The sequence below is a fragment of the Prionailurus bengalensis genome, chromosome B2 (genome assembly GCF_016509475.1).
Source record: "Prionailurus bengalensis isolate Pbe53 chromosome B2, Fcat_Pben_1.1_paternal_pri, whole genome shotgun sequence".
Lineage (NCBI taxonomy): Eukaryota > Metazoa > Chordata > Mammalia > Carnivora > Felidae > Prionailurus > Prionailurus bengalensis.
The window spans coordinates 13,715,267-13,743,049 of record NC_057349.1 but is presented as its reverse complement, the minus strand read 5'-3'; the positions used below and the strand labels follow the sequence as shown (position 1 = coordinate 13,743,049).

Below are 27,783 nucleotides of genomic sequence, written 5' to 3'. Positions count from 1 at the left end.
TTGAGACCTCCCTTTGTCCTGTTTGGTTTTGTTTCCATGATGAGTGATAGCCTGATGCTTATAATGAAGCCTGTTTGTGGTGGCGTTCCTTCTTGTTTTTAAATGTTTAGTTTAGAGAGTGGGAGGGAGGGAGAGAGAGAGAGAGAGAGAGAGAGAGAGAGAGAGAGAGAGAGAGAACACGAGTGGGGGAGGGGCGAGAGAGGGGAACAGAGAACCCGAAGTGGGCTCAGTGCCGACACCAGTGAGCTCTATGTGGGGCTGGAACTCATGAACCATCAGATCATGACCTGAGCAGAAAGGGGATACTTAACCGACTGAGCCACTCAGGTGCCCCTCTTTTTTTTTTTTTTTTTTTTTTTTTGGCGTGTGGTTGTTGTTGTTGTTTATTTATTTTGACAGAGTTGAGTGAGTGGGGGAGGGCTGGAAAGGGAGGGAGAGAGAATCCCAAGCAGGCTCCTTGCTATCAGCATGGAGCCCTATGCAGGGCTTTGTCTCCCGAGCCCAGAGATCATGACCTGAGCCGAAATGAAGGGTTAGCTGCTTAACGCGCTGAGCCACCCTGGTGTTCCATGGTGTTCTTTTTAATTGCCACATCCTTCTCTAGGAAACATTGGGATGCTTTTGCAGAATTTGGGGGAGAGTGGAAAGCTCTAGAAGACCGGCATCCTCTGTGGCCACCATGTTTTCTTTGTGGTATATGAAGCTTTTCCCCATCCCTCAACCCCCACCTGCATACAGGAATGAATGCAGGCTGGGGCTTTCTTTCTGGGGATCCCTTGTGTATGTAGGAACCGAGGCAGTGAGCCCAGAATCCACTGTTTGTGGGGTTTTTTTTTTTTTTTTTACACTTTTCTTTGTACCTATAGCTTTGAGGGTAGCAAAATGTGAGTCTAACTCAGAACGATTTCATGTGGCACTTTGTGCGTGAGTATTAAGTGGTGATTGCTGGCCTTTAACTTTCAAGCTACATCAGGATTGCCTAAAATCCTTGATGATTTAAAAATCATCTTTTGGGGTAATTGCTTTGCTAAGGGTTTCTCTGCAGTTTTTAGTATACTGAATAAGCTCGTGGCTTCTTATGACTGGGTCTAACCTGTGGTTTTCCCTCCTTCCCTCATCTGAAAGCTAGACTGATGACACCAGGGGGCCATCTGCTGCAGGATTGAAGGGGGTTTGTTTCCTTGCTGCTCTGTTTGCTCCCCTGTCCTTTTTCACCCTGCTGCCTGGAAAGAAGTGCCCGTCTGTCTGACTTGCCCCGTTTATTGGTCTGAGCTCTAGCAGAGGACAGCATAGAGATCCAGGGACTGTTGCCATCTGTAGACTTGATGAAAGGGTCTTGAGACTACATTCATGAAGAATCTGTAGGTGAGCACTGCCCTGTAGAAGTTTCCACAATGATGGGGATGCTCAGGGTCGGCTTCATTGTGTACGGTAGCCACTTAGGAGGCCATGAGTCCTTTATACTTAGCTGGTCCGATTAGTTTTAGTTCATTAAAAAAAGTATGGGGGCACCTGGGTGGCTCAGTCATTTGAGCATCTGACTTCAGCTCGGGTTATGATCTCACGGTTGATGAGTCTGAGCTTCGCAGCTGGCTCTGTGCTGACATCCCAGAGCCTGGAGCCTGCTTTAGATTCTGTGTCTCCCTCACTCTCTGCCCCCCCCCCCTCTGTCCCCGCCCCCCCCAAGCTGTCTGTCTCAAAAATAAACATAAAAAAAAAAGTCTTATGTGACCTCAGGCTACTGTATTAACATGTATAGCTATAGAGACAGGATGAACGTAGTGGTTGCTTCCCTTTTGTCTTCAAGCTCTGTCTTGTTGTTGTTTGGCAGCAGGTTTTTTAGATAGCCAGTGTAGTTCAACTTAGAAACCTTCTTCTAGCTGTCTTCATGGTATGTTGTATATGCAGGCAATGCTGACAGAGTGAAAACATGTTCCTATTCTGTTCACCTGCCTTTTAGTGTTTTGAGCCTTTTGAGGATCCTTTTGCCCGTGGTATTAATGTCATGGTATTCCTATTATCCCTGACTTCAATATGGCAACGTACTCCTGGCTTCAGAGTTGTCACTGTCTGCTGTTCTTCACTTTGTCTTTGTTTGTTAGCTCCGCAGGAGTCCATGTTTCATAGAACTGCTTTCGTCACTGCTTCTTTTGTGGCTGGTACTACTTCCATCCGGCAACACACCATTTTCCCTGTGATATCATTTAAATAATCGTTAATGTCTTTTTTTCCGCCAACATGTTGTTAAAGTAATTCATTTTTTTATTTCGTTTGAGGGCATACGTGAACCAGGGCGGGGCAGGGAGAGAGGGAGAGAGGGAATCCCAAGCAGGCTCTGGGCTCTGAGCTGTCAGCACAGAGCCCGGTGTGGAGCTTCAACTCCTGAACTGTGAGTTCATGGCCTGGGCTGAAGCCAGACACTTAACCAACTGAGCCTCCCAGATGCCCCTTGAAGTAATTTATTGTAGAAAACGTAGAAATTTCAGAAAACTGTAAAGATTGCCACTGGAGAGGATACTACTTCTTATAACTAGTTTATTTCCTCTAATCTCCTTTCTCTATGCTTGTATTTCTTTTGAATCCCATTTAATATTTCATGCAGTGGAATCGCTGCAACTTAAAAGCCTTAGGAGTCTCTCCTTATGTTACTAAGTTTTGGAAAATGTGGGTTTTTTTTTTTTTTTAAACATGTAATATCTTGAAAAAATTATGTTCTTTATTCAGTATTAGTTGCCTGGATGGCAGACGAAACCTTTAAGGAAAATACCGCAAAGAATACACACAGAATTTTTAAGTGATTGATGTAGTTTCACTTTGTGGAAAAGGTGGGAGGATTATAGTTAACTGTGGCTTTTATTTGAACACCGTAGTAACAAAATGAGTTCGTGTAAGTTAGCAGGGTATAAAAGGTCATTCTTTGAGGAAGACCTGAACAGTTTTGCAGACGGGAAGAAATCATTGGCTCTAAAACGAAGAACTTTAACATTGAAACTAATAAGGGATTAAATGTGTAGAAAACATATTGGGAAGGTTAGTGAGAGTTACATAGTGTTCATAAGATGTTTTCACTTGAAAATTTGAAAATTAGATCTTTTCTCCCAAGAGTTCCTAATTGTGATTAGTGACTGACTGCTGAAAAATCAAGTATTCTAAATTACAAGATGTGTTCCCAGCCAAATATTTCTAAATAGAAAGACAATTCTTTGAGACCTTTTCTTCTGGAAGTTGTCAATGGGAGCCTCTAAGGTTAAGAGTGCATCATCAGGCTCTGAAGGCTCTGAAATGGTCTGCAGGAGCAGCCTGTTCTTTGAGCAGTATTTATTGGGTCTCAGCAGTTTTCTGTAGGCACATGCTAGTTTGGAGGACTCTTAAGATGAGCAAGAATAAATCCTCTTGTTCGGAGAACAGGACAGTCGATGTTTGCTTGTCACTGTGGGTATTTGAAGTAGCCCTGAAGGCTGACTGGGGGTTGGAGGTGAGTGTGTGTGGGGGGGAGCGGTGAGGAGCTTTCTAGGAAGACAGGGGAGGGAATATTCCAAAAGAGGGGGCTGCATGTATGGAGTCAGAGGCTTGAGAGATACACGCAGGTTCCAGCTGCCTCCACCCCTTCGTGCCGCACCGTGGGGTGCCATCAGGTTGCAAAACCAAGGCATTGTTAGTGTATTGCATGGCTTAGGAAGCTGATATAAAAGAATTTTCTCTTTTTTTGCGTTTTGTTTTTTAAAGACTGATTTATTTATTTTAAAATTTTTAATGTTTTTACTTATTTTTGAGACAGAGAGAGACAGGGCATGAACAGGGGAGGGGCAGAGAGGGTGGGAGACACAGAATCCGAAGCAGGCTCCAGGCTCTGAGCTGGTAGCACAGAGCCTGACGCGGGGCTCGAATCCAGCAGCCGCGAGATCGTGACCTGAGCCGAAGTCTGACGCTCAACCAACTGAGCCACCCAGGCTCCCCTAAAATTTTATTTTTAAGTAGTCTCTACACTCAGTGTGGGGCTCAAACTCAACCCCAAGATCAAGAGGCATGCACTTCACCGACTGATCCAGCTGGGTGCCTTTAATTTTTTTAACTGGATGCAGATAGAATTTGAACCAGTGAAAAGGGGCAACAGAATTGTTAAACTATGTTGAAATCCTTGCACGTAAATCTTTGCTTCTCTCATTAATATCATAGTATTAGTTTTTAGAAGTGAGCTTGCTGAATTACAGACTTTAAAACAAATTGGCATCTGTGATCACGTTGCTCTCCAGAAATATTTTATCAATTTGTTCCCACCCTAGCAGCACATGGGAGAATAGGGGTTTTGTCAGAATCAGATTTGGGAAGGAGATGAACTCTTTAATTGTGACCTGAGTGAGCTGAGAAGGACCTGTCAGTCCTTCTCAAACCTAGTTTTCCATTATTCATTTCTTTCTAAGTAGGTCAAATGACCATATTGTAACTGTGGTTGAATTTTACTTGATACTTCTGCAGGTCATGTTCTCAAAATCTCAACATTCTAATCTTTTCTAACTTGTCATCATTTCTGTGTTTACCTTTTTACAAATCCGTTACTGGAGTCTTTTAAAAAATATATTGAGAGCCAAAGCATATTTTGTCTTGTCTTTTTATAACCAAATAATTAAAAATATAATTCATTAGCACCAACATTTTTTTTTTACATTTTTTTTTAACGTTTGTTTATTTTTGAGACAGAGACAAAGCATGAACGGGGGAGGGTCAGAGAGAGGAAGACACAGAATCTGAAACAGGCTCCAGGCTCTGAGCTGTCAGCACAGAGCCCGACGCGGGGCTCAAACTCACAGACCATGAAATCGTGACCTGAGCCGAAGTCGGCTGCTTAACCGACTGAGCCACCCAGGCGCCCCCATTAGCACCAACATTTATTGAGTCATATAGGTAGCTCTTATGCAGTGCTTACTATGTACCGCTAACCCTTTTACGTAAATAATGAATGCCTTAATTTAACCAGTCACAGTTGTCCTCCTGTCCATTTAACAGAGGAATCTGAGGGCATTCTCTGATCCTCCCCTTAGGTTCACACACTTGATGAAGAGTAGGATTGGAACCAGGCAGCCTTGTCCAAATTGTGCTTGTGGGTGCTGTGAACCAAGAAGGTTCTTTAGTACTAGATGTTTACCAAATCAGTTTTCTTTATTTGTTAAATTTTTTTTTTTTAATTTTTTTTTTTCAACGTTTATTTATTTTTGGGACAGAGAGAGACAGAGCATGAACGGGGGAGGGGCAGAGAGAGAGGGAGACACAGAATCGGAAACTGGCTCCAGGCTCCGAGCCATCAGCCCAGAGCCTGACGTGGGGCTCGAACTCCCGGACCGCGAGATCGTGACCTGGCTGAAGTCGGACGCTTAGCCGACTGCGCCACCCAGGCGCCCCATATTTATTAAATTTTTTTTAATGCTTATTTTGAGAGAGAAAAAAGAGTGAGCAGGGGGAGGGGCAGATAGAGAAGAGAGCAGAGGATCAGTCTGAGCTGACAGCAGAGAGCCCGACGTCGGGCTCAAATCCACGAACTGTGAGATCATGATATGAGCCAAAGGGACACTTAACCCACTGAGCCACCCAGTTGCCCATTTTGCTGCTGCTGTTGTTAAATAAGAAAAACCTGATGGAACATTGCCTTTTCTAGGAGCTTCTTAATTTGAACTTCCTGTTTTAATTGTGGTGCCATTTCATTGGTATTAGTGACTAAATCCATAGCAACCATTCGCTAGTTAATATACATGCAGTCACCCAGCCTCGATCTCCCTACTGTGTCTTATAATTATTGGTATTATTTTATAATTGTACAGTGTGGCCTTGAAGTCACGTTGGCTATAGGGCCAGCCACATGAATTATATAGTTGAACGCTGTTGGTTCTTCAGGAATTACCAAGCCCTCTTGGAAAGAGTCCAAGCCAGACTCTGTATGTACCTAATTCCTTTTGGTATAGTGCCAGTGTATTAACTTTTACTTAAATAGAATTCTAACAAGTAATGTTTATTATTATCATGTTGGCTGCTGTAAAGGGCCCACACTTAAATAATACTTTTGAAAGTCAAATATTAGCCCTGCGGATCACTTTTCTGCTTTGGCTTTTTATCACAGCATAGGTGATAACGATCAGTATTATGTAGTTCAGCCCAAATTACGGATGTGTCTTTATCAATACACGGCTAATGCAGTGTGATCATTAAAAAAACCCTCTATTTCCTATGTAAAATTCTCAGACTCGACACCCTTGTACATCCTTCCCTCGTGCAGGGCAACCCACTTCACCCTATCCTTTCTCCGTGATGAGCGTGTTTTTGGATATTGGATTGTTAAGGTGTCGCCTTTTGAATGCAGTAACTTCTGTAGGTGGCCGGAAATGGGAGAGCTTTTGGGAGTGGATCATGGATGATAAGTACTTGTTGACGTGCCCTAACTCTGTAAGGCCTGTCTTTCCTTCATGAGTTAGGTCCCAGCTCTCAACGTGAGCTGACTTCCTTGACTGGATACGTGAATAAAACAAGTCTTCATGCGTACGAAGCAGCTTCTTTAATTACTCAACACAGCAGTATTAGATATCCACATTTGATGAAGATGTGCAAGTGAATTGCACTCTCACGTTTTATCCAAATCCTAGATTGGGGTTTGCTCCAGTCACTTATTTTCAAAATGCTAAGGTAGTCGGTGGGGCTGCTGGAGTTGACCCAAGTGCGAGGTAATGAAATGGTTGCACATGCAGGTAGGTCCTCTGTTCTGAAGCTCCCAGGAGCACAGCATGTCCTTGGATGTCCTGGCGTTTAGGTGATAATTAGGTGGATGGTGGCCATGTAGCTGGCTGGCCGCATAGCAGTTCTTAGGATGGGGCCCTTCTTGAAATTCTGATCTCTTGGGAAGTAGCAGTTGGAGTACTTTGTTGTCCCCAACCCTAAGTAATGTCTTTATATTTAAGCATTTAGAGATTACAATGATATGCAAGCAGAAATCGACCCCTGCTTTGGAAACCAGTTTCCATGAACTTGTAAATTTGACTTGCATATGCAAGGATATCCGATGGTTGTTACTTCTCCGTAAGTATCCCAGAGCAAGTCCAGTGTGTGCTTTCCAGGGGACAGGCAGAGGGATGTTTGCAGCGCGGATCATGATAGCAACCAACTGGCAATACTTAGATGTCCTTGGAGGAGATTATCAAAAGAAAGTGTGGAATATTCCTACGGGGGAGTGTGACGAACAACAGTGAAAATAGGCAAAGAATAAGCAAAATCATGGATAGGTGATCTTAGTAACCTCGTGTTGAGTTGGGGGTGGTGGTGGTGGTGAGAAACAAATCCCCTAAGACTTAACCCAGAGCGATCCCGTTTTCGTGAAGTTCGTAATCAAGCACAGTGAAATAATACAGCACAAATACACATACCTAAGAAGCAGAACTTAACAAAAATAATGAAGCATGGGGTAGGCGGAAGCATATAGGTAATGTTTTAGTAATTGGGTTTGGCTGTGGATTTACAGGTATTTTGGATACTAAACTAAAGCAGGGAGGCTGACGTTGATATTTTGGGAGTCTTCCTTTAAAACTTTGGACTTGCTCAGATCTGTGAATGTTAAAACTTTGCTGGTGGTGCCGTCAGTCATACGAAGAAAGAAACCGCCCTTGCAATCCTTGCCCGTCTCATCTGCTTTTCTACCTACTGTTGCTGGGAATTTCAGTATTGAACGTGGTATTTTTGTTCAGAAGCAGAATCCTGTTCTGTTTTATTACGTGTCCCCCAGAGGCTGCTGTAAGTCCATGTATCTGGTACTGTTGATGCATTTCCTCTTTGGTTAACCAGCGTTTTATCGAAACCGTCCAGAAGCTACTGGAGTGCATAGGCAAGAGTTTTTCAGCTCTTTTCCTGACCCAGCAGCAGAGCACAGGTCAGAAAAGTGGACACTTAGGGCTAACTAAGCATGCGTTTCAGGGAATATGGCGTGCACGATCCAATCCCGATGATGGTCTTGGAAGGAAAAGTAGTCTGGGCCAACACTGTTATTAGGTCTTACCTTCTTAAATTTTAAGTACCTAGTTACTTTCCAGACAATGGGAAGAGGAAGAAGCAATGAAGTCAGGGAGAGTAGAGATTTAAAAAAAAAAAAAAAAAAAAAAGACACAGATGGCTATATACACTCCCATGTGGGAGGCGTCAGAGCTGGGGATGTTAAGGATGACCAGTACCCATACATGACCCCCCAAAGCTGTGTCTCTGGCCAGTTATTTTGGGTCTTGTGGTTCCTGCTTTCTTTCTTACCTTTTCTCAGAAGTACTGGACCGTACTTCAGTTCTGTGTTGGGTGCTTTTGATTACTGAGGGCTCTAAAAGCCAAGTCTCAGTAGAAAGAAGAGGAAAAAAGCCAAATAGTCATCCCTTAAATATCCTTTAATTGACTATATGACTTATGCGGCAGTGGGATACATGACAAACAGTTGTTGAACATTCTGGGGCTATACTGCACCAGAGAGAACCAAATGAGGGTCTGCTCTGTGGGCTCTTACTGAGCAGGATAGGTTTGGAGAGGGATTTTCCATCCCTGTGACTTCTACAGGGAATTGTATCCTGAGGTTTTTCCAGTGGGCTAGCATGCCCCATCCCCAGATACCCCAGGATTCCTGGATGAACTTCTGTTGAGACCTTATGAGGAACTAGTTCTGATCTTGGTTAAGAACCATACCTGCATAAGCCTCAGTTTGCTTATCTGCAAAGTGGGGGATTATGCTAGATTGTCTCTAAGGCCCAACTTGGAGTACTGATTTTAAAGTCATGGATAGCAAGTGGAAATTAGGAAAGACCATCATCTACCTCCTGATAATTTTTGTTGGTTTGTTTAAAAGCGAGGGAGGTAGGTAAGCCTTGGTGATTTAGGAAACAGGAGATTGCCATCGTGGAAAGAATAATCACCAGATCTGGGCAATTGTCCGTGAGCAAAGCTAGCGTCTGCTTTCAGGGTTTTTGTGAGGTCTAAGTAATAAGCTAACGTGTGTAAAGCCCAGAAGGGGCTCTTTCAGTGGTTAAACAACAACTAACTGAAAGCAATAGGAAGGGGCATTCTCTTCCTGGCTCCCTTGGGTGAATCGGGGGTAAAACTAAACGGCATGTGGGTTCTTTGATGGCATGCCACCGTCTTTTTTTTTTTTTTGCCCCCTCCATTGGAAAGGCATAAAGACTAGTGTGGGATGGTGTTCAGAGCACGTGTTTCGGACATTATAATCGCCAGATGAAGTTCAAAAGCTTCAACAGAAGGGACTTTTAAAATCAAATAGCTTTATGACAAATGAAGGAAGATGCATGCTCCAGTTATCGGGGCCAGGGGAGCTGGCCAGCCTTGGATTGTTGGATTCTTGCCCCCCCCCCCCCCCCCCCCCCCCCCCCCAGCTGCCAGGCCACAGGGCCTGTTTTGTGACAGATCCTCAAGAAACAATGAGGAGAAACAGCTTCTGTGTTATTAGATTAGATGAATTTACGTGCGTGGAGGAGGGCCCTCCGCGGGCTGGGGGTGGGGAGGGCAGCGGTGGTCATCACAGAAGTAATAAAGCACCCTGGTAGCCGGAATTGGAGGGAGGAGGGGAGGGCAGGCTGGAGGAGGAGGAGCATGTGGAGGGAGATTTCTGCAGTCTGTCTGGATCGCTGCCCAGGTTTCCCAGCCAAAAAAACAAATAAAAATAAATAAAAGGCAAGTGCTGAATGACACAGATTAGGATATTAAAAAGGGATGCCATTGAAAATGTGCCACGGACCCCCTGCTGTCCACGGGGGTGCAGTGTGTGCATGGCGGGGGTGGTCTGACAGACTGGGCACAGAAGTGTGGACAATTACACTGACCGCCCCATCAAATGTGTCCCGTCTCTCCTGCCCCCCCACCCACCCCCCACCCCCCCCCCCCCAATGTCAGAAATTCTCAAATAAGGAATTGTCTGCATTGCAGATCGGGGAAATAGCCGGATGGAGAAAAGCTAGTCGCTCTTTTCCTTTTTTCCCCCCTCAATTTATCAGGAGGGGGAGAAAGCGCCCCAGACCCCTCCTCTTCGGCGTTGGGTTCCCTCCCCCGCACATAAATAACCTTCCCTCCCCGGCACCTCCCCTCCCCCCCGGCCCAGGGCGGTGCGGCCGTCCTATTGCCGCCCGGAATCTGCACTGCCGGAATCTGCACTGCCGCCTGCTTATTACGTACAGGGGTGGATTGTTGACAAGTGCTCTGGAGCCGCGCTCGCCGCGCTCGCCCTCCCTCCCCCCTCCTCCCTCCCTCCCTCCCTCCCTCTGTCCTTCTTCCTCTCTGTCTCTCTGCAATGATCCGGCTCTGAGGAGGATGGCTGCTCCACGGGTCTGTCAGGTGCAGTTTTTGGTGGCTTATCTTGAGGAACCTGGGATAGAAGGTCTGTTCCTATAAATAAAATAAAAACCAAATAGCTCTAGGTTTGTTTCAGGCTGCTATGGCTTTTGTTGGAGAAATAGGCCTTTTGTGGTTTTTTTTTCCCTGCTGGGGTCCTGATTAAATCCATTATGGATGGCAAGGTGCTAGATGTATATGTATAGGAGTATGTAAAAAGTGTTGCAATTGCTTAATATTAATATTCTTTTAGCTGTGATCTCCTCCCTGGGGGCAATGGTGGCTCCTGCAAAGGCACTGTGGAAATTTACAAGAGAGAATTAATGTCGTTCTTAAAGCATTCAGCTCTGTTGACCATTTTGGACAAATCTGCAGTTTTAGCCAGGCTTGTATGAATTTAGACGTTTCTCTGGGGACTGAACGCCATCCAGCTATGGCTGGTCCCTTTATTTTATTGCCAGTTTATGTGATCATTTCCCAGCATTTAAAAATAGATGTTTGATTAAAGTTAATTAGTTTTTCCTCACCATGGCTTTGGTTTCCTTCATCAGCAGCATGCATGGTGTTGTTTCCCTTAATACTTTGTTTCTCTGTCTCTTGTCTTCCTTCCTTGAAAGATGGAGGAAACTGAGGCATGTCAATAGATGCTGAGTGATTCTAGGTCAGCCCTTAAAGCTTTGAACCCCGAGTGCTGTCGGTGTTTCTCCCATGTTTTGTGCATTAGTCTGTGTCTGCATTACTAGACATAAACACAGATGAATTTTAGGAACCATCAATTTTAGGTGCCTCAGATCTTTGCAGATTCTGTGGCCGTGTTCCTAGAGTTCTGCTCCCTGTGTTGCTTCCATTAGGTTTCAGTAGGAGAAAGAATGTTGGTCTGGGAGGGAGTAGGCCTCTCTGAACTTGCTTGCTGTCAGCAGTTTTAAAATTTCTATTTTTTTTTTTTTTAAATTTCGAGTAGCCCACTTAATCCTTTTTTTATTATGTTCATCTGAAAAGTAGGTGTGCAGTTTGATTTGTGAGTGAGGTAATGAGGTCACGGGGAAACTCCTGCCCCTCCCAATCTTGCTGGAGAACTTCTGTGGGGTTCATTTTTGTTGTGTTAGGGAGAAAAAGCAGCCGGAGAGGTCTTAGGGTTAAGGGTGTGGCTCTTATGTACAGATTGTGATGTCAAGACAAAGTATTTGGGAGTTGTGCCTGGTTATCGGCACAAACTAGTAACTTTATGGGATTTGTTGATTTGCATTGAAGCCAGCTTTGCGTAACTTTGTAGAGACTTGTTAATATTTGAGAGCCCGTTTTGTTTGGTAACCCACCTGTGGGGTAAATGCAGTTGGTGATCTTCAGCTTGAAAGATAAATACACACGCGTATGGTAACTACTTAAAGGTAGAATATCCCTGGCTATCCAGGAACATACTGTATATGGATATGGATATCTCCGTTTTGAGAAGTGCAAGTTACACGATTCAGGAAAAATCTGATTTTTTGGCATGTCCGGTTATCTGAACGTAAAACTTTGAACGTGTTGGTCTCATTAACCGACCGAAAAGAGTATCTCTAAAAATGCCCTGTGTTTACCTCTCCTGTGTATTGGCTCTTAAGTTCCATGCTCTGCAGTGATGCCATTGTTCTATAGCGCTGTCTCCCCGCCGGCCTAAATCCAACATCCTCTCTAATCACTTTTCCTCCACATGTGGAAGGCGGTTTCCCACCTCCAGGGTGTTCGGTCCTGGGTCGTTTGTACAGCAGAACCCTTTTACTCAGCTGATAGAAGCTGGAGTTGCGTGTCCTCGGGGATTCCAAGGATTCACACTCTGGATGGACAGTTACACTAGGTCGCCTGGTGGGCATGTTTTGCCTGGTTTGCCCGCGTAAAATCAATAAGGTATCGGGCTGGGGCTTGGACCCAGAGGAGTTAAGGCCCGGGATGGAGGAGTAATTGATGACTGCATGCACAAGTGGGGAGTGCTTCTTTCTCATTGTGGAGAAACACGGATGTTTCTATTTCGGCAATTATTACTATTATTGAAGATCCTGTACCTGTTGTGACGTTCTAAAAACCGTGGCCTAAACAAGCAAGGGGGTTGTTCCAAAACGCACAGTACACCTTGCTCGCCATTGTCATCCTCGGGGTTCCAATAGCTGCCCAGGCTGGTCCAGAAATCTCTCCTAGAGACCACAGATCCTTCCCACCGAGTGATTTTTGTATCCAAGTCCGACTGTGGCTCTCTGGCGGTGGTGGTTGGAGCCTCTCCACGAGGGTTGTTTTCTTTCTTCTGGTGACTGCTGGGTCAGGACGTGGGAAGGAGAAGTCTTTTGTCTCCTGATGAGCTCTGGTGGTGCTCACTCGTTTGGGGTCTAGACCCGCCAGAATAGGGCCTGTTTTTGTGCTAAGCAGCCATGCGCTCACCCTTCCTGTGTGTGCAGGTGCCCTGTCTGCTGGCCTGCTCCTTTGTGCCTCAAGGTGAGGGGTTGCCCTCTGGGCTCAAGGGTTCTGTCTCTCTTCCCCGCTCGTCTGTCTGCAGTTTAGGCATCTGCTGAAATCTGAAATAGGAAGAAAGGATAGAAGCAGACATCTTCTTTGCCTACCCGGTGGCCCACCTTCTCCATGTTAATTGTTACTGTATCCGTTTTCTGTTTTTTGTTTTGTTTTTTTTGTTTTGTTTGTTTGTTTTTTTTTTGTTTTTTTGTTTGTTTGTTTTTTTTTTTTTTTTTTTTTTTTTTTTGCTAACCTCTTTTTCAAAATCTTGAGCCTGTAAAGGAGGTTCAGATCGTCCAGGAAGGTTTTGTAGGGCAAGAGTAGTGGTGGTAAAGGGCGCCTGTGGGATTTATCTGTCTATTTACTTGTTGGGTGTTAAACTAACAAAAACCTGTGTTGTCTCTTTATCTTGGGGCTCTCGTGAGGGGTCATTGGGGTTATTTTTGGATTGCATTTTCTTGGTTGGAATGGGAAATCTCCATAGCTGACAAAGGGGAGCCCTATCTGCCCAGGGGCCAGTCTCCTGAGGGAAGGGATGATTATTTTCCACAAGCCGAGGTGTTAAACCACTTTCATTTGTGCTTCGTTGACCATGAGTGTGGCAGTGACACCATGCCTCCCGACTGTCATTTGCTCTCACCCACCTCAGCGTTTTGATGTGGTGAGGATGTCCGTGGACCAGCCTGGGCTTGGCTTGGCACACCTCTGCGCTGCCCGCCCCGTTCCATGGAACCCTAACGTCCATCCAAACGCTTAGCTGCTGACCCAAGTGTATAGGGTTGGGTTTAAAGTCCGAATTCCTGTTGAATCTGCAAAGCTGGCCCAAGCCAGATTTTCCCTGGCACCCCAAAGCAAAAAGCAAACCAGTTTTTTTTTTTTTTTCTTTGACAATTTGGGTGAAAAACAGACTTTAGTTTTCACTAGTAATGACACTAGATTGTGCACTCTGAATATCTCAGGGAGGGTCCTACTTTGACAAGGGGATTCTTTTTCTAATTTTTCTCTCACCTCAAAGTGTGCCAGCCATCCCCATCCCCCAACACACACACACACACGCGCGCGCGCGCGCACGCTGCAGCTGAAAATGAAAGCTCTCTTTGGATGCTTGACTGTTTAATATGTAATGTGATACCTTGTCTCGCAGTGACAGGGTGACAGACGGGCATTGGGCTGTATAATACAGAATTACCTTTTGTGCATCTCTTCTACAACAAAGCCCGATACATGGCCTCTCCCTAATATGCTAATACGTTTGGTGTGCTCCAGATGTTTTGGAAGCTAGGGAACAGCTTCAAAGGTCTCCTTATTTTCTCCCCCCTCACTTTAACCCATCTTTAGGCACTGCTTTTTGTGAAACAGAGGCATTCGATTTTCCTTTGGTTTTGTATTTTGTTATGTACGTGCAGCTAACGGGATGGCTGGTGAAACTTCTTTGTGTCTAAGACGTAAAATTATAAGGGCTGCGCATTTTAAGGCTCCCCCCCCCCCCCCCAACGTTAGCAAAGGATTCCCATCTCTTCCTGCGCTGGTGTTCTAAAATCTATAGCTCTCCTCAGTTGTTTAAGCTGGAGTTCTTGAGCTAATGGGCTTCGGCCTTGTTTGTGTTTGGATTTTCCCACCCCCCTGTGTTCAGGCAAGAGGGAGCTCCTACTTGTACATCTCCAGCCGTCCAAAGGACAGGATTTCTTCTTACCCCTCTGCTGATGCTGTCCCAGGCATAGAAAAGAAGCCAGTTTTGGTGTCTTGCCTTGAAAGCCTTTTCATTTCTTGCTAATTTGGGAGATAGGCTGAAAAGCTCCAGGATTTGATGGCTCCATTCTGTCACACTCGATTCTTTGGGGTTCTCAGCGTGTGAGAACGGACACTGCGGTCATGGTGGCCGAGTGGTCTCAGGCCTGTGACCTGCCCCTCCTGTCAGCTGCCGGTGGCTAGCCAGGGTTGCAGGCGGTCCCCAAGCGGCCTTCCCTCGCGGTGGTTTGGATTTTTCAGCTCATATTTATTGCTTTTGTGAAAGACAATAGACGTGGTTTAATTTAAGTTCAACCTACTGAATATTAATCGAGGAGAACACGTGCTAATAGGGGGAGAAGGGAATCTGTGGGCCATTCAATTTCCTCTGTTTAACCTCCTCTCCCAGTGAAGGTGTGGGTTTGTCGGAGGGGAGGGGTTGGGGAAAATAAAATCATTTGGTGTCTTTGAAGGAGGGGATGCTGTTTTTGTTGTTTCTCATCAGCTAAAAATAATAATTCAAAAAATTGACGGCAGGGCTTTGTTAGGGAGAAGAAAAGGCAGTGCGCGTTAGCTTGCCTAATGTTCTGATAATGGCTCTTCTGCCCTGTGAAATTGTATTGCATCTTGCTGACCTAGCTCTTGTGGATTGGGCAGGCAGTATGATTTGGATTAAAACACTCAAAATGAAATGGGGTGGCCACTACACCAGAGGTGTGACAGTAGGTGGGGGTTGGGGAACACAAAAGAAACCCAGGTCTGTCCAGCCATGTAGACTGCTTAACTAAAAATAAATCTTCGCTGTACAGGACGGGAAGACTGAAATTGAAAGTCGGTTGTGTGCAGCACAAATTGGTCTTGGCCCTTCAAAAGGCCGTGAAAAGCCGAGCTGCTTCCATTTGCATTGACAGGCAATCAGTTCCCGCTGTACGGGCCCCAGTTTCCCTGATCAGGAAAGCGAGTCAGACTTCTGTCTCTGAAATGGGTGTGAAATTTCATAATCCGGTTCCCCTGACTTTGCACTTGTCCGACTTTTGGAGGGGAGAAAAACATCCTGTGCCTTTTTACATTTACTTCTTTGTAAGCTTTTTTTCCGTTGAGAGAGAGAGGGAGAAAGGGATAGAAAGACTCCTAAGCGGCCCCCGCAGTGCCAGAGTGGAGCCAGACAGATCTCACGAACCACGAGATCATGACCTGAGCTGAAGCCAAGAGTCGGACGCTTAACCGACTGAGCCACCCAGGCGCCCCTGAATGCTCTTCCTCCCCCACCAGAGTGCTACTTTTTTTTCCCTCGGTATTATTTGCCATTGGCCCACTCTTTGAGCTTTGTGCAAAGTTGTGTAAAGAACCTTCTTTCCCTTCGCAAAAATCCCCGATGAAAGGTGGAAGAATGGCCCAGGAGAACCGTGGGGTTGGACGCCTTACTTTGATTTGTGTCGTGATAGGTTGTGCAGTCCTCTTCGGTTTCCTCCCCTCTGGTTCACACTTGCACAGAGCCTTACAGTGGCTCAGGCCCCTCGGTCTTCTGGTGTGAACCTTGCTTTCCCCTACAATAGTGGTTCTCAAAATGTGGGCTGCAGACCAGCCAAGGCAGCAAGCATCAGCATCCTGTGGGGACTTGTGAGAATAGGGACAGGCTGGGGGGGAGGCCCCGGGGACTCTGTTTGGAAACGGGATTCTGATTCATGGTCGAGTTTGAGAATCAGGTGTATAATCTGCCGAGGTGATTATTGTCAGAGGGGCGGGAATATAGCTGTCATTGAACTTTTCTCTGCTAAGTCATTCACTCCCTCACTAGCTGCTTACTCGTGCAGCAAATACGGAAGATCTTGTTCTGTACCGAACTGCACGGGTCTGCCCCTGCCTCACCTGACTGCATGTAGCCCTCACTTGTTTCCCCCTTGATCCAAATACAGCTTCAAAACAACCCTTCTTCTTCCTCCTCCTTGACCAGCACCAACCACCACCACCACCACCTGTTTTTGGCTTTTGTTTTCAGGTCTATTGCACATTCCAGGTTGGTGTTCCTTGGTGTAGTGGTTGGAAGCTTGCTTTCTGTCCCCATTGATTCATCTCCACTGTCCTCCCCGTCACTTTTTTTCTTGCCCGACAAGTGCGAGGTGTCTTCTTTGCGCATCCTGACCGATCCGTGTGTGTTTGTCGGTCGACCCCCCTCACCTGAATTTAGATTTTGTGTGATGATGCCTGTATCCCCAGGGCCCCGGCACATGGTAGGTGTTAAGAAAATGAACAGGTGATAAAAACTTGAAGAAAAATTACAGAAAAAAGAAAATGAATGGATGAATTTCCATTCCGTCCCTCCCTCTCTTTATTTTCCTTCGTGGACTTAGGGCCATTGAAAAATAGGAGCTCCACCAAGAGTAAGCTTATATTTAAGAGGCCTCTCTTCTATTAATTTTACCCGCGGTTCTGTAATTGAGAGTTTTTATTTTGAATTTCCCATCCTTTTCAAGTGTGGTCATTCACCCACCTCCACTTTACAAATAGGACGGGTATCCCTGGATCAGTTTCTTAATTTCTGAGTATTGTCTGTATTCATACTACTGTTTTCAGTAGTCTTGCTCCCCACCCTGGGACCTTACTAAAGTGCTCTTTATGTAGCATAGTTTTATGTAGTTAATACCTATGTTTTGTGTGTAGATTTAGTGTTTTAGAGCTTCATTAAGTAATCTAAAGGCAGGGAAGATTAATTTTCATATATTTGACCGCCCCGCCCCGAGAATATATCCCCAAATATTTCAAAAATTTATATAAAATTGTTGAAGGTCCAGCTTTCAGTTGACTTAAAATTAAAAATGATTTCCTTCTCTGGGGCGCTTGGGTGGCTCAGTGGGTTAAACGTCCGTCTTCAGCTCAGGTCACTATCTCCTGGTTCGTGAGTTCAAGTCCCACATCGGGCTCTCAGTGCAGAGCCCGCTTCAGATCCTTTGTCCCCACGTCTCTCTGCCCCTCCCCCATGCACGTCCTCTCTGTGTCTCTGTCTCTCTCAAAAATAAATACTAAAAATAAATAAATGAATAAATAAATAAATACTAAAAAAAAAATAAGGCATCTGACTCTTGATTCCAGCTTTGGTCATGATCTCTGCGTGCTTGGGATTCTCTCTCTCCTTCTCCCTCTTCCCCTCCCTTGCTTGCACTTGTACACTCTTTCAAAATAAATAAATAAACTTAAAAAACAAATGGTTTCTGTCTCCACTCCAGCTATATTTCAGATGCTCAATACCTACATGTGACCAGTGGCCACAGGAGTGGATAGCACGGACCATGCTTCTGCCCTTCGACTCCTAGACATCCATATAATTAACGTCTCCTCTTTGCCTCCCAGCACAAACTTCCCAAATTTTTTCCTCTTCGGGGGAAGTTGTGTATGTTTTCATTTCCATATTGCAGCCCAGCCTCCCACAGCTGCCATGGGATTTATATTTATTGCATCGTATTAGATTGCCAACCGTAGAATATTACTCATTCTCCGAAATGATGTGAAAATAGATAACAAGGGAAGTGTATGCACACACAGGGTTTTGTTGCAATGTACTACGTCCTTTCTTCAGACGACGTTCCCAAATCTGTAGCATCCTGTATTCTGTATAGTGTTGAGTGCCACGAATGGGAACCACTCTTATGTGTTTGACCCGAAAAGGGATTTAATACAGGGAACTAAGTACTTACAAAAAATTGGTGGAAGGGTTGGAAGATCAAAAATCAAGGGGCCACACTGTACTTTTTGGGCCTTGCTTAAAAGCCAAACACTGATTCCCAGCTGCTGATGCCCATGAGGCTGGTGCCTAGATCGTGAAATTGGGGGCCAGTCACTGTGGACATTTGTGTTGGGGCAAGCTTCCCATTGCTAGGACTTAAGTCGTGTCCAGAACCCGAGATGCAGGAACATCTGCATGCTAGAAGACTGGCCAGGCTTTTTTTTTACTCAGCTGTCACCCGTTAGTGTGGCTTTAGTGCGGCTTTAGTGCTTATTAAAATACTTCAATATCTCTTGGCACGGCCCCTTCCCTGTGACCTTTCTCCAGTTCAGTTATTAAAAGCACATCACAGGGGCCCCTGGGTGTCTCAGTGAGTTAAGTGTCCGACTTCAGCTCAGGTCACGAATTCACAGTTCGTGAGTTCAAGTCCCACGTTGGGCTCTGTGCTGACAGCTCAGAGCCTGGAACCTGCTTCAGATCCTGTGTCTCCCTCCCCCTCTCTCTGCCCCTCATTCGTTCATATCCATCCTCTCTCTCTCTCTCTCTCTCTCTCTCTCTCTCTCTCTCTCAAAAATAAATATTAAAAAAAAATTGAAAAAAAGAAATCACATCCTTGGGTGGTCACAACACTCCCTCTTCTGCATGGTGTCCTATATGCAGTTCTAGAGAATCCTTATCCTTTGAGACCATCAAAGGTAAATGTGACTGTCTCCCGTAACGGACTACTAGGAAGATGAAGTTGTGTAGTAGGATTTCTAGTTAATAACCTAAGCTGTGGCTCCAAAATACTGATGTGTTTGCTTGTGTGGTTCCTGAAGGCCATTCCAGAAAGGATTTCAGTGTTTCTGAGAGTATGTCTTCAGCCCTTTGAAGGAAAACTAGTTCAACTCGGTAACACACGAGGTGCCTTTCTTTCCACCACCCACCCCAGCCTCAAAAGATGTTTATGTATTTTGAAAAGAACCCTGCAGTATACTGTGTTCCAGAACTCTGCTTGGATTTCTTACTGTTGAAACTACTTCCTGGGCCTGAAGTAGGATGAAGTGTCCCACTCAGAAGGGACCTGTGCCCTTTTCTTTTTAAAAAAAAATTTTTAAAACATGTTTATTTTTGAGATGTAAGAGTTTGAGCGGGGGAGGGGCAGAGAGAGAGAGAGAGAGAGAGAGAGAGAGAGGGAGACACAGAATCCGAAGCAGGCTCCAGGCTCTGCCCTGTCAGCACAGAGCCCTACCCGGGGCTCGAACCCAGGAACCACGAGCTCATGACCTGAGCTGAAGTCGGACACTCAACCGACTGAGCCCCCCACCCCCACCCCTACCCCCCGCCCAGGTGCCCCAGGACTTGTGCCTTTTAATCCTGTTCTTCCCAAATTCTGGTCTGTCCTCATCAGCCGTTGTGTGAGGGGTAACTGTGGTAAAGCGCTGCTTCCTGATGTCATGTGTTTTAAGTGTTTGTCCCCTTTTCTCACCTGTAGGGCTCCTTGGTCATGGCCAGTCTAAGGGATTAGGACCAGCGTCAGAACAGTCAGAGAATGAGAAGGACGATGCATCCCAGGTGTCCTCAACTAGCAACGATGTTAGTTCTTCAGATTTTGAAGAAGGGCCGTCGAGGAAAAGGTTAGTACCCAAGGCTGAAAATGCTGACGCCTTAAACCAGGGACCTCAAACCAGGCGCCAGGTTTTCCCACAGGGAACACACTCGGGCCCCCTCACCCTGCCTCCTGGTTTTCTCAGAGGAGCCAGGGTTCTGGATGTGTCACAGCCCATGTCCTGGTTTCTAAGTATTGTCCACCAATTGTCATGAAAAATGAACACACTTCAGCAAATGCTCTGGGCCTCACAGAACCTCTTCTTGGCCTGAGAATTGGCCCCGAGGGTTTACCGACTTGTAATTCTTGTCTTCACTGATCCTTTTCATCGACTCTCCCGTTTGTGGAGTCCATTCAGTGCTATTTCTTTTTGCCATGTCTGAGGAGAGCTGTTCCTAACCGCGTGAAGAACGAAATGTGGTGTTTCTGAAAATGTTCTCCCTCCTCAGGAAAGCAGGACGGCTTGGTGTTCAACTCTGTCAGCAGTGGCGGAATCATTCATGAAACTTTTGATTTACCAGGTTTTTATTTTTTATTTTTTTTTAATTTAAGGACTTTCCTGAATAATAAGCTTGTGAGAGTTTGATAGGGAAGTTGGCTATGAGAGCTTGATAAGCTTGTGGTTTCCTGGTCAAACAGCAGCAGTGACATTATATAATGCTTTTAGTCCGGTGTTTCAAAATCCCCTTGCTGGTCACCTGCCTTATTTCATTCCTCATGTGTTGTGTTATGTCCCTCCCCCCTCCTTTAGAATTTATATTTCATTTCTTCTTTCTTTCTTTCTTTCTTTTTCTTTCTTTCTTTCTCTTTCTTTCTTTCTTTCTTTCTTTCTTTCTTTCTTTCTTTCTTTCTTTCATTTTTTCTTTCTTTCTTCCTATTCTCATACTTGTGATTTTCCTGGATGACTCGATTAAGGACTTTTTCTTAGAACTTCCGTCGTGTGAGAGGTTGGGGAAAGGGGGAAAAAAATCCCCTTTGTCTGGGTGCCTCTGTTTTACTCTTTCTACAGAACTCTAAATTACCTTTCGGAAACGATCTAGATGCGTGTATCTAACAACTGAACAGAGTGGAAATTAAGAGGAAAGGAACGGATTGGCCATGGGTTAGGTATTCCAAATCCTTAACAGAACTGGACTTTGGTCTGAACGTTGACGTGATCGCTCAGTCTTCTTGTATTTGCCTCCATCATGCAGTGTCTTCGTTCGGAAAACCCGTGTTGCGTTTTCTCTTAATTCTTGGCACTGCGTCTGAGAAGAGGTCCCAGATTTGTTATTAGTACACTCAGCAAGCATATGTAAGAAGTTTCTCTGCCAGTGCATTGGGCCTTGCAAGTTACTTACTCTCTTTACAGACCCTTGGGTGAGTGTCTCAGCGACAAGCCTATTACGTTTCAGATATTGGGCCACAAACACTCTCGCTCTGCCCCCGTTTGAGAAATGCATCCTCACAAGAGAGGGAATTCGAGAATGTGTGTTATAAATCCCCTCAGTAAATATATTGGAACGTGTAATGATATTATCCATGCTTGCAAACATGGGTGGGTGGTCATGCATCTGGCATCTTTCATCACTGTTTGGGGAGCAGAATTCTATGAGTGGGGTTGGAAATGTCAGTCCCCGCTCCTTTAGCCGCATGGCTGTCAATCACTCTCACCTCCAGAAAGATCCTGCCAGCATGGGGGGGTGGTGCCCGAGATCAGTCGGTTTCATTCTCTTGGTCGAAGGGGGTCACCGGCCCTTTGTCCTTGACCCCAGCGCCTTTCTCCGGTGCTGCTGGCCTCCTCTTTGCACGGTGCTGTGTAGTAGCTGTGCAGCAGCTGTATGCAAATCAGTCCTTTTAACTTTTGTTCTCCAGGACAGTGGAAAAGAGAAATTTTGTTCAGGGTGAATCTCAGGAAAACGTGACCATCGCTAATCTGCTTTAATTAGTGTGCCAAGTAACTTGTTTTACGGGATTAAGGATTCATAGCTGCATTTCATTTGGTTATAATCACACTCTACTCAGTGAAATCCATCAGGGACATAATGTAGGTTATGGTTTGACAGGTTAGGTTAGATTTCGGGCTGGTGTGGGGTGGTCTGGATTTTGACAGGGGGTGGGGGGGCTTTGTAGTTTACCAATAAGTAGGTGGGGTAGTTAGGGCTAAAATTTCTTGCAGGGTTCTAGGGTACGTCGCAAATACAAAATAATAATGCTTTCTGGCTTTCAAAGAGCTCGTTTGTTTTGATCTCCACTTCATTGGTATTTGGCATGAACCATGCCTCCCGAGACACATCGTTAGAACTGGAATCCGAATTCCTGGGGCTTTGTCAGCGCTCTGCCAGACTTCAATGCTCAGCCTTCCTTTATCTTTCACCTATTAGACCTTTTTAAATAATCGAATAGGGTGTCGTATAGTGTGCCGTCTCTGCTGATGACTGGTCAAGCTCAGAGTACCCGCCTAAGGTCGTTGTTTCCAAATGTCACTTGGAGCATTTGGTGGATTGTTGATTAGATGCTACTTTTTACCGTGTGTCTAACGTTCCCTGAGCCTTGTGTATATATAGTGTGTGTGTGTGTGTGTGTGTATGGTCAAGAGGAGCAAATCTTGTGATGGACCACTTGGGTTCTCTGTAGGCATTTAGACTGTGTGGGACAACACACGGAATCCTAAACTTGGAGGGCCATGATTTATGTCTTTGCTCTGAACACAGCCTTCTCTTTGAGCATTGCTAGCCATTCTTGTACAGTTAATTGCTCTTCCTAAATACATGGTTTTTAGGATCACCACTTAATATGCCTTTTGTCTTGGGAGTGGAGGGAAGAGGGAATTTGTGTTTGAGTTTTGTAAGAAAAATTAAGATACGAAGTGTAGACTAGGCCAGCCTCAGTTAGACCTTGCCTTGAGTTTCCAACCTGGAAATGAGAGCAATTCCATTTTCTGATGATGCCTGCCATGTGATTTTCAAGTGTTCAGTGCAAACATGTCATGTGTTTACAAAGTGTTATTTTGGTACAGGAACATCTCCCCCTCCCCCCTCCCCGAGCTACATTTGGCCCTGTGTACTTGGTGCCATTGGTTTTACTGGACATTGGGGATCTTTTTGGCATGCAGAAAGCAAAAGAATCCAGAGCTCTAAAGGACTTATTTTTTCTTTATTGAGGCAAACATGAAAGGTATCCAGCCATCGGAAGGTAGTCCTCTGAAATCTTTGTCCGCTCTTTGTAAAACAAAGCCCACCCTCTCTAGAAGCCCTTTGCCTCTTTGATGGACACGACATCCCAGCCACTGATGATCTCTGGAGGACTCTGAGCTGGTGGGAGTCCCTACCTGTTGATTCTCCTTGTCTTTTGATCACTGGGGTGGATGCCATTAAAAGATACGCGTTAATGTAGTGTTAATGTTCAGAACGGAAACATTATAGAAATTTTGAGCTTTTAATCAGCACCTGCTGATTCCGATGGTGGCCATGCCTACCTGGTTCCTTTCCCTTCCCATCCTGTTGCACAGACAGTGCCTGTCCTGTTACTTTTTGCAGGGCACGCAAGTTTTACGAGAGTCAAGTGTATCTGAGTATTTTTAGAAACCAGAATGGACAGATTCTGTCAGGTGTGGAAAGACTCAGATGGTGATGGGCATATGGATTACTTTTTAGGAACGGTGAGGACTGGAGTTAGACTATGTGGCTTGTTGTTTGGGCCCAGCATCTATTTGTCCCGTGACTTTGGACAGGTTCTTGTAGCATTGCTGGGCTGCAGTTTCCTTATTTGTTAAAATATCTTTTTTTTTTTTTTTTAATGTTTATTTTTGAGACAATGTGAGAGACAGAGTGCAAGCAGCGGAGGGGCAGACAGAGGGGAGACACAGAATCCGAAGCAGGCTCCAGGCCCTGAGCTGTCAGCCCAGAGCTCAACGCGGGGCTCGGACTCCCGAACCGCGAGATCATGACCTGGAGCTGAAGTCGGACGCTCAACCGACTGAGCCACTCAGGCGCCCCTAAAATGTCTTTTTAAGAGTAGTAACCACCTCGTGGTGGTTTTGTGCACCGCACAAAGTGAATTTGTGAAGAGCCCCTAGGTATGTGATGCATACCATGTATCAGATGCTGTGTTATTAGTGATCATCGCTGAATCACCCCTGAATTGTACGTGAGCATGCGCATTTATTGGGAACTTCTCAAACACGTTTTAGAGGAATTTTGATTTCTACAAACTGCGGTAATCACTGTGGTGACACTGTCACCACCATCTGTGGGCAGATGGAAGAGTGTAGGCGGGTATCTCTTCTGAAGTTCCTGAGTCACAGGAAGGGACCCTATGGCTTTTAGTGTGGATTTCCCCCACGGAGGTTGGCGTAACCAGAGTATTTGCCCGCGTGAAGCAGTCCTGATGGGATGAGGTTCAAGGTTACGAAGATGGGCTGTTGGTGAGCAGATTCCGTCTCCACCATGCACCTTGCTGCCAGGGAGGCTTCTGTTTTGCTAGTACCAATGGCTAAGATCCTGGACTCACTTTGAAAGAAAACTCTAATAAGAGAGTCTAGTGAACTAGCAAAAAGGGGTGGGGGGGCGGGTTTCTTGTTAAAGAGCTTAGGCCATTGATGATACAAGACTCGAGTTCACAGATCGTCCCACTGCAGTGGATTGGGTTTTGAATAGGAGAATCCTCTTAAGAGGGAGGATGCCATGACTTAGGTGCATTGAGGTTCTGGTTACAAATACGTGTTGAAGATGGTGAGCCTTCTCCTGGGCTTTTGGAATAGGTATTCCTTTCATAGCTGAAGAGTCAGTACGGACGCGTTCCTTATTTCTGTTCTGAGTTACTTGGGTGATACAAGATACTTTTCTACCTCCAGATTTGGAAGGAGGATAGGTCCAAATGCATAGCGTTCTTTCTTGGCACTGTTAGGCATTGGAGTTATTCACTGTGAACATGCTGAAGAATTAGAGTTTTTAAAAGTCTAAATGTTTGCTTCCTTTTAACAAAATGCATTATTAGTCCAGTTTAATTCTTAATTTTTAATTTAAATGTTTATTTTTGAGAGAGAGAGAGAGAGAGAGACAGAGTACGAGCAGCAGGGGAGTGGCAGAGAGAGGGAGACACAGAATCCAAAGCAGTCTCCAGGCTCTGAGCTGTCAGCGCAGCGGGGCTTGAACTCAAAAACTGCAAGATCATGACCTGAGCCAAGGTCGGACACTCAACAAGTAGTCCAGTGTAATGTTAAAGATACTTGCCTTGCTGTTACTGCCAAGATTGAAAGCAAAACAAGCAACAAATAGCCTTAGATCTGTTCCTCTTAATCTTTGGTTTAGAGTTAGACGCTTCCACTGACCAGGGTATTACAGATGGTTTTGTCGTTATAGCCTTGAAGACTATTTTACCTAGTAGAGACGAGTACTATTAACATTTTTTAATTCTACAGCTATCTTGACTAAGATCGAGACTCTACTTATGGGAAGTAAAGAAGGGACAAAATTGCAGAATGGAATATTATGTGGGATCTCTAATAACCACCGAAAATAATTGTGGAATTATATATAGGGTAAATGGGGATGTGTCAAGCCTGTCTGCTTTTCTTTCCTTCTTGTAGATCTGTCTTTCCAGGGTCATTTTCCTTTTGCCTGACAGGACTTTAAATATTTACTAGTCTGCTGGTGTTGGATTACTCTTCCAGCTTTAATGTAAGAATTATAGGATTATTTCCAGTTCTAAGAAGTTTACCTTCATTTTATTTTTTTAAAAATTTATTTATTTTGATCAAGCGAGCCGGGGTGGGGGGGGATTTCAAGCAGGATCTGCACCCCCAGCGTAGAGCCTCAAGTGGGGCTGAAACTCACGAACTGTGAGATCATGACCTGAGCCGAAGTTGGACGCTCAACTGACTGAGCCACCCAGGCCCCCCAGTAATTTACCTTCATTTTAAAAAGATATTTTGCGCATTATAGGATTTTAGGGTGGTGTCCCCGCTCCTGGCCCGAGGTATTTTAATGTCCACTGTCTCCTGTTTTGCATGGTTTCCAACAAGAAGTCTGCTGTCACTCTTTTTTTCTTTTTTTAAAACCCTCTCCAAGAAGTATCATTTTTCCCAGTCTACTTTTTAAGATTTTCTCTTCTTAATCATACCATACCATACCATGTCCCTTGGAATAGTTTGTTTCTTGTGTTTAGAGTTCACTGAACTTCTTTGTTCTGTAAATTTTGTCAGTTTGGGAAACATCAGAGGTAGTAATTTTGCGAATATCTGTTAGTGTGTGTTCTTTTCCCCTTTAGGTTTTTCAATTGCGCGTCTATTTGGGTTGGGCTGCTTGCTCTTTGAGGCTCTGTTCATTTCATCCCCGTTTTTGCCCCCCCCCCCCCCCCATGTTTTACTTTAGGTAGTTTCTTTTTTTTTTTCTTTTAATTTTTTAATGTTTATTCACATTTGAGAGAGACACAGAGTGTGAGCGGAGAAGGGGCAAAGAGAGCTAGACACAGAATCCGAAGCAGACTCCAGGCTCTGAGCTGTCAGCACACAGGCCAACGCGGGGCTCGAACTCAGAAACTGCGAGATCACGACCTGAGCTGAAGTCGGATGCTTAACCGACTGAGCCACCCAGGCACCCCCATTGCTTTAGGTAGTTTTACCCATTATCTGTAGAAGTGTATTTTTTTTTTTTTTCTTTTTAACCTCAGATATTTATCTCTAGAAGTTAGATTTTGGTCTTTCTGAGTAATCTTCAGTGGCCCTCCTGTGCTTACTCTCTGCTTTCTTGAACTCATGGAGCACAGTGACAGTAGAGGTTTTAGTACACGTGTCTGCTAATTCTATCAGCTGTGTTATTCAGGACTCAGTTTGGGATTGACTGACGTTTGGCCTCATTAGAGGTCATATTTTCCTGCTCTTTTGTTTGCCTGATGATTTCTTCTTGGATGTCCGGCAGCACACATTTTCCTTTGGGTTCTGTCTGGATGCGTTTGTCTTTCTCTACCTGTTCTTGAGCGTTGCCCTAAGGTGTGGTGAAGTTCGTAGGAAGCCGTTTGGTCCTTTTGGATCTTGGCATTTCAGCTTTGTTGGATAGAGCCAGAGCCGTGTTTTCTGTAGGGTTAAGTTCGTCCCACTGCTCAGGCACGAGGAGTCCTCGCTGCCCCCGGGAGCTAATGGCATTTGCTGTTTTGGCTAGTAGGTACAGGCACTGTTCCCGGTGCTGTGTGGGATTTGGTGACTGTTACCTCTAATTGTCTCTCGTGGTATTTTGCATTCCGTCGTTTCCTGACGAGTGCCTGCTGGTACTCTGTGAATACTTGAGGAGCCTCCAGAATTTTCTGTGTGGCCCTCTCCCTTCCAGGACTCTGCCTTACAGATTCTCTTCCATACCTTAGCCTTCGCAAACTCCCAGCCCCTTTTTGCTCAATTTCGATTCCTCTCACCCCTGCTTGAATTGCCCCGTCCGTGGGCTGTGGTCCTGGTCTGTTGACCAGGGCCCCGGTCCTGATCTGTTGAGGATCACAGTGCTTTGTTTTGTGACTTCCATTGTCTTGTGAGGATTTTTCGTTTCTTTCAGGCGGTACGTCCTGTCCCTGTCGTTCTGTTCCTTGAACGTTGAGTGAGAGGGAGAAGGGTACCACCAGGAAACGTAACTGCCGTGTTTGCACTTAATCTTAGCCATGGTCCTAACCTTTCCAATTTTGTTAGTCATCAAAAGAAGAAAAGAGTGAATTGCATAAGTAATCTCTGACGCACTGTAGGAGAATCTCAAAATAAAGAAGCATTGATCTATAAATAGCAAGTCCCGCAGCTCTGCAAGAGAGCGTGTGACTATTAGGAATACTTGAGACTCTTTGAAGTTCTAGAACCTCTGTTTCTAAAAGAGGAAGAACGGCTTAGTGAATAGAACATACGGTGCTTAATCAATCTTACCTTAATCCTGACCAGACACCTGGAAGGTTTTATTATCCCTCT

At 45.1% G+C, this 27,783-nt stretch overlaps 1 protein-coding gene across 3 annotated transcripts in view; it reads left to right on the top strand.

Moving 5' to 3' along the window:
• The window catches only part of JARID2 (jumonji and AT-rich interaction domain containing 2), a 274,220-nt gene that overhangs the window by 140,860 nt on the left and 105,577 nt on the right, over positions 1 to 27,783 (top strand). The window contains exons 1-2 of one of the 3 annotated variants that reach the window (XM_043590774.1): positions 10,270 to 10,393; positions 19,752 to 19,893. The exons of 1 other annotated variant lie outside the window; for it this stretch is intronic. In XM_043590774.1, coding sequence (XP_043446709.1) covers positions 10,327 to 10,393; positions 19,752 to 19,893 — 209 coding nt within the window. In that variant the 5' untranslated portion in view covers positions 10,270 to 10,326. Of the gene's footprint in view, positions 1 to 10,269; positions 10,394 to 19,751; positions 19,894 to 27,783 lie in introns of those variants that run through there. One more of the 3 variants, XM_043590773.1, reaches the window with a different exon arrangement.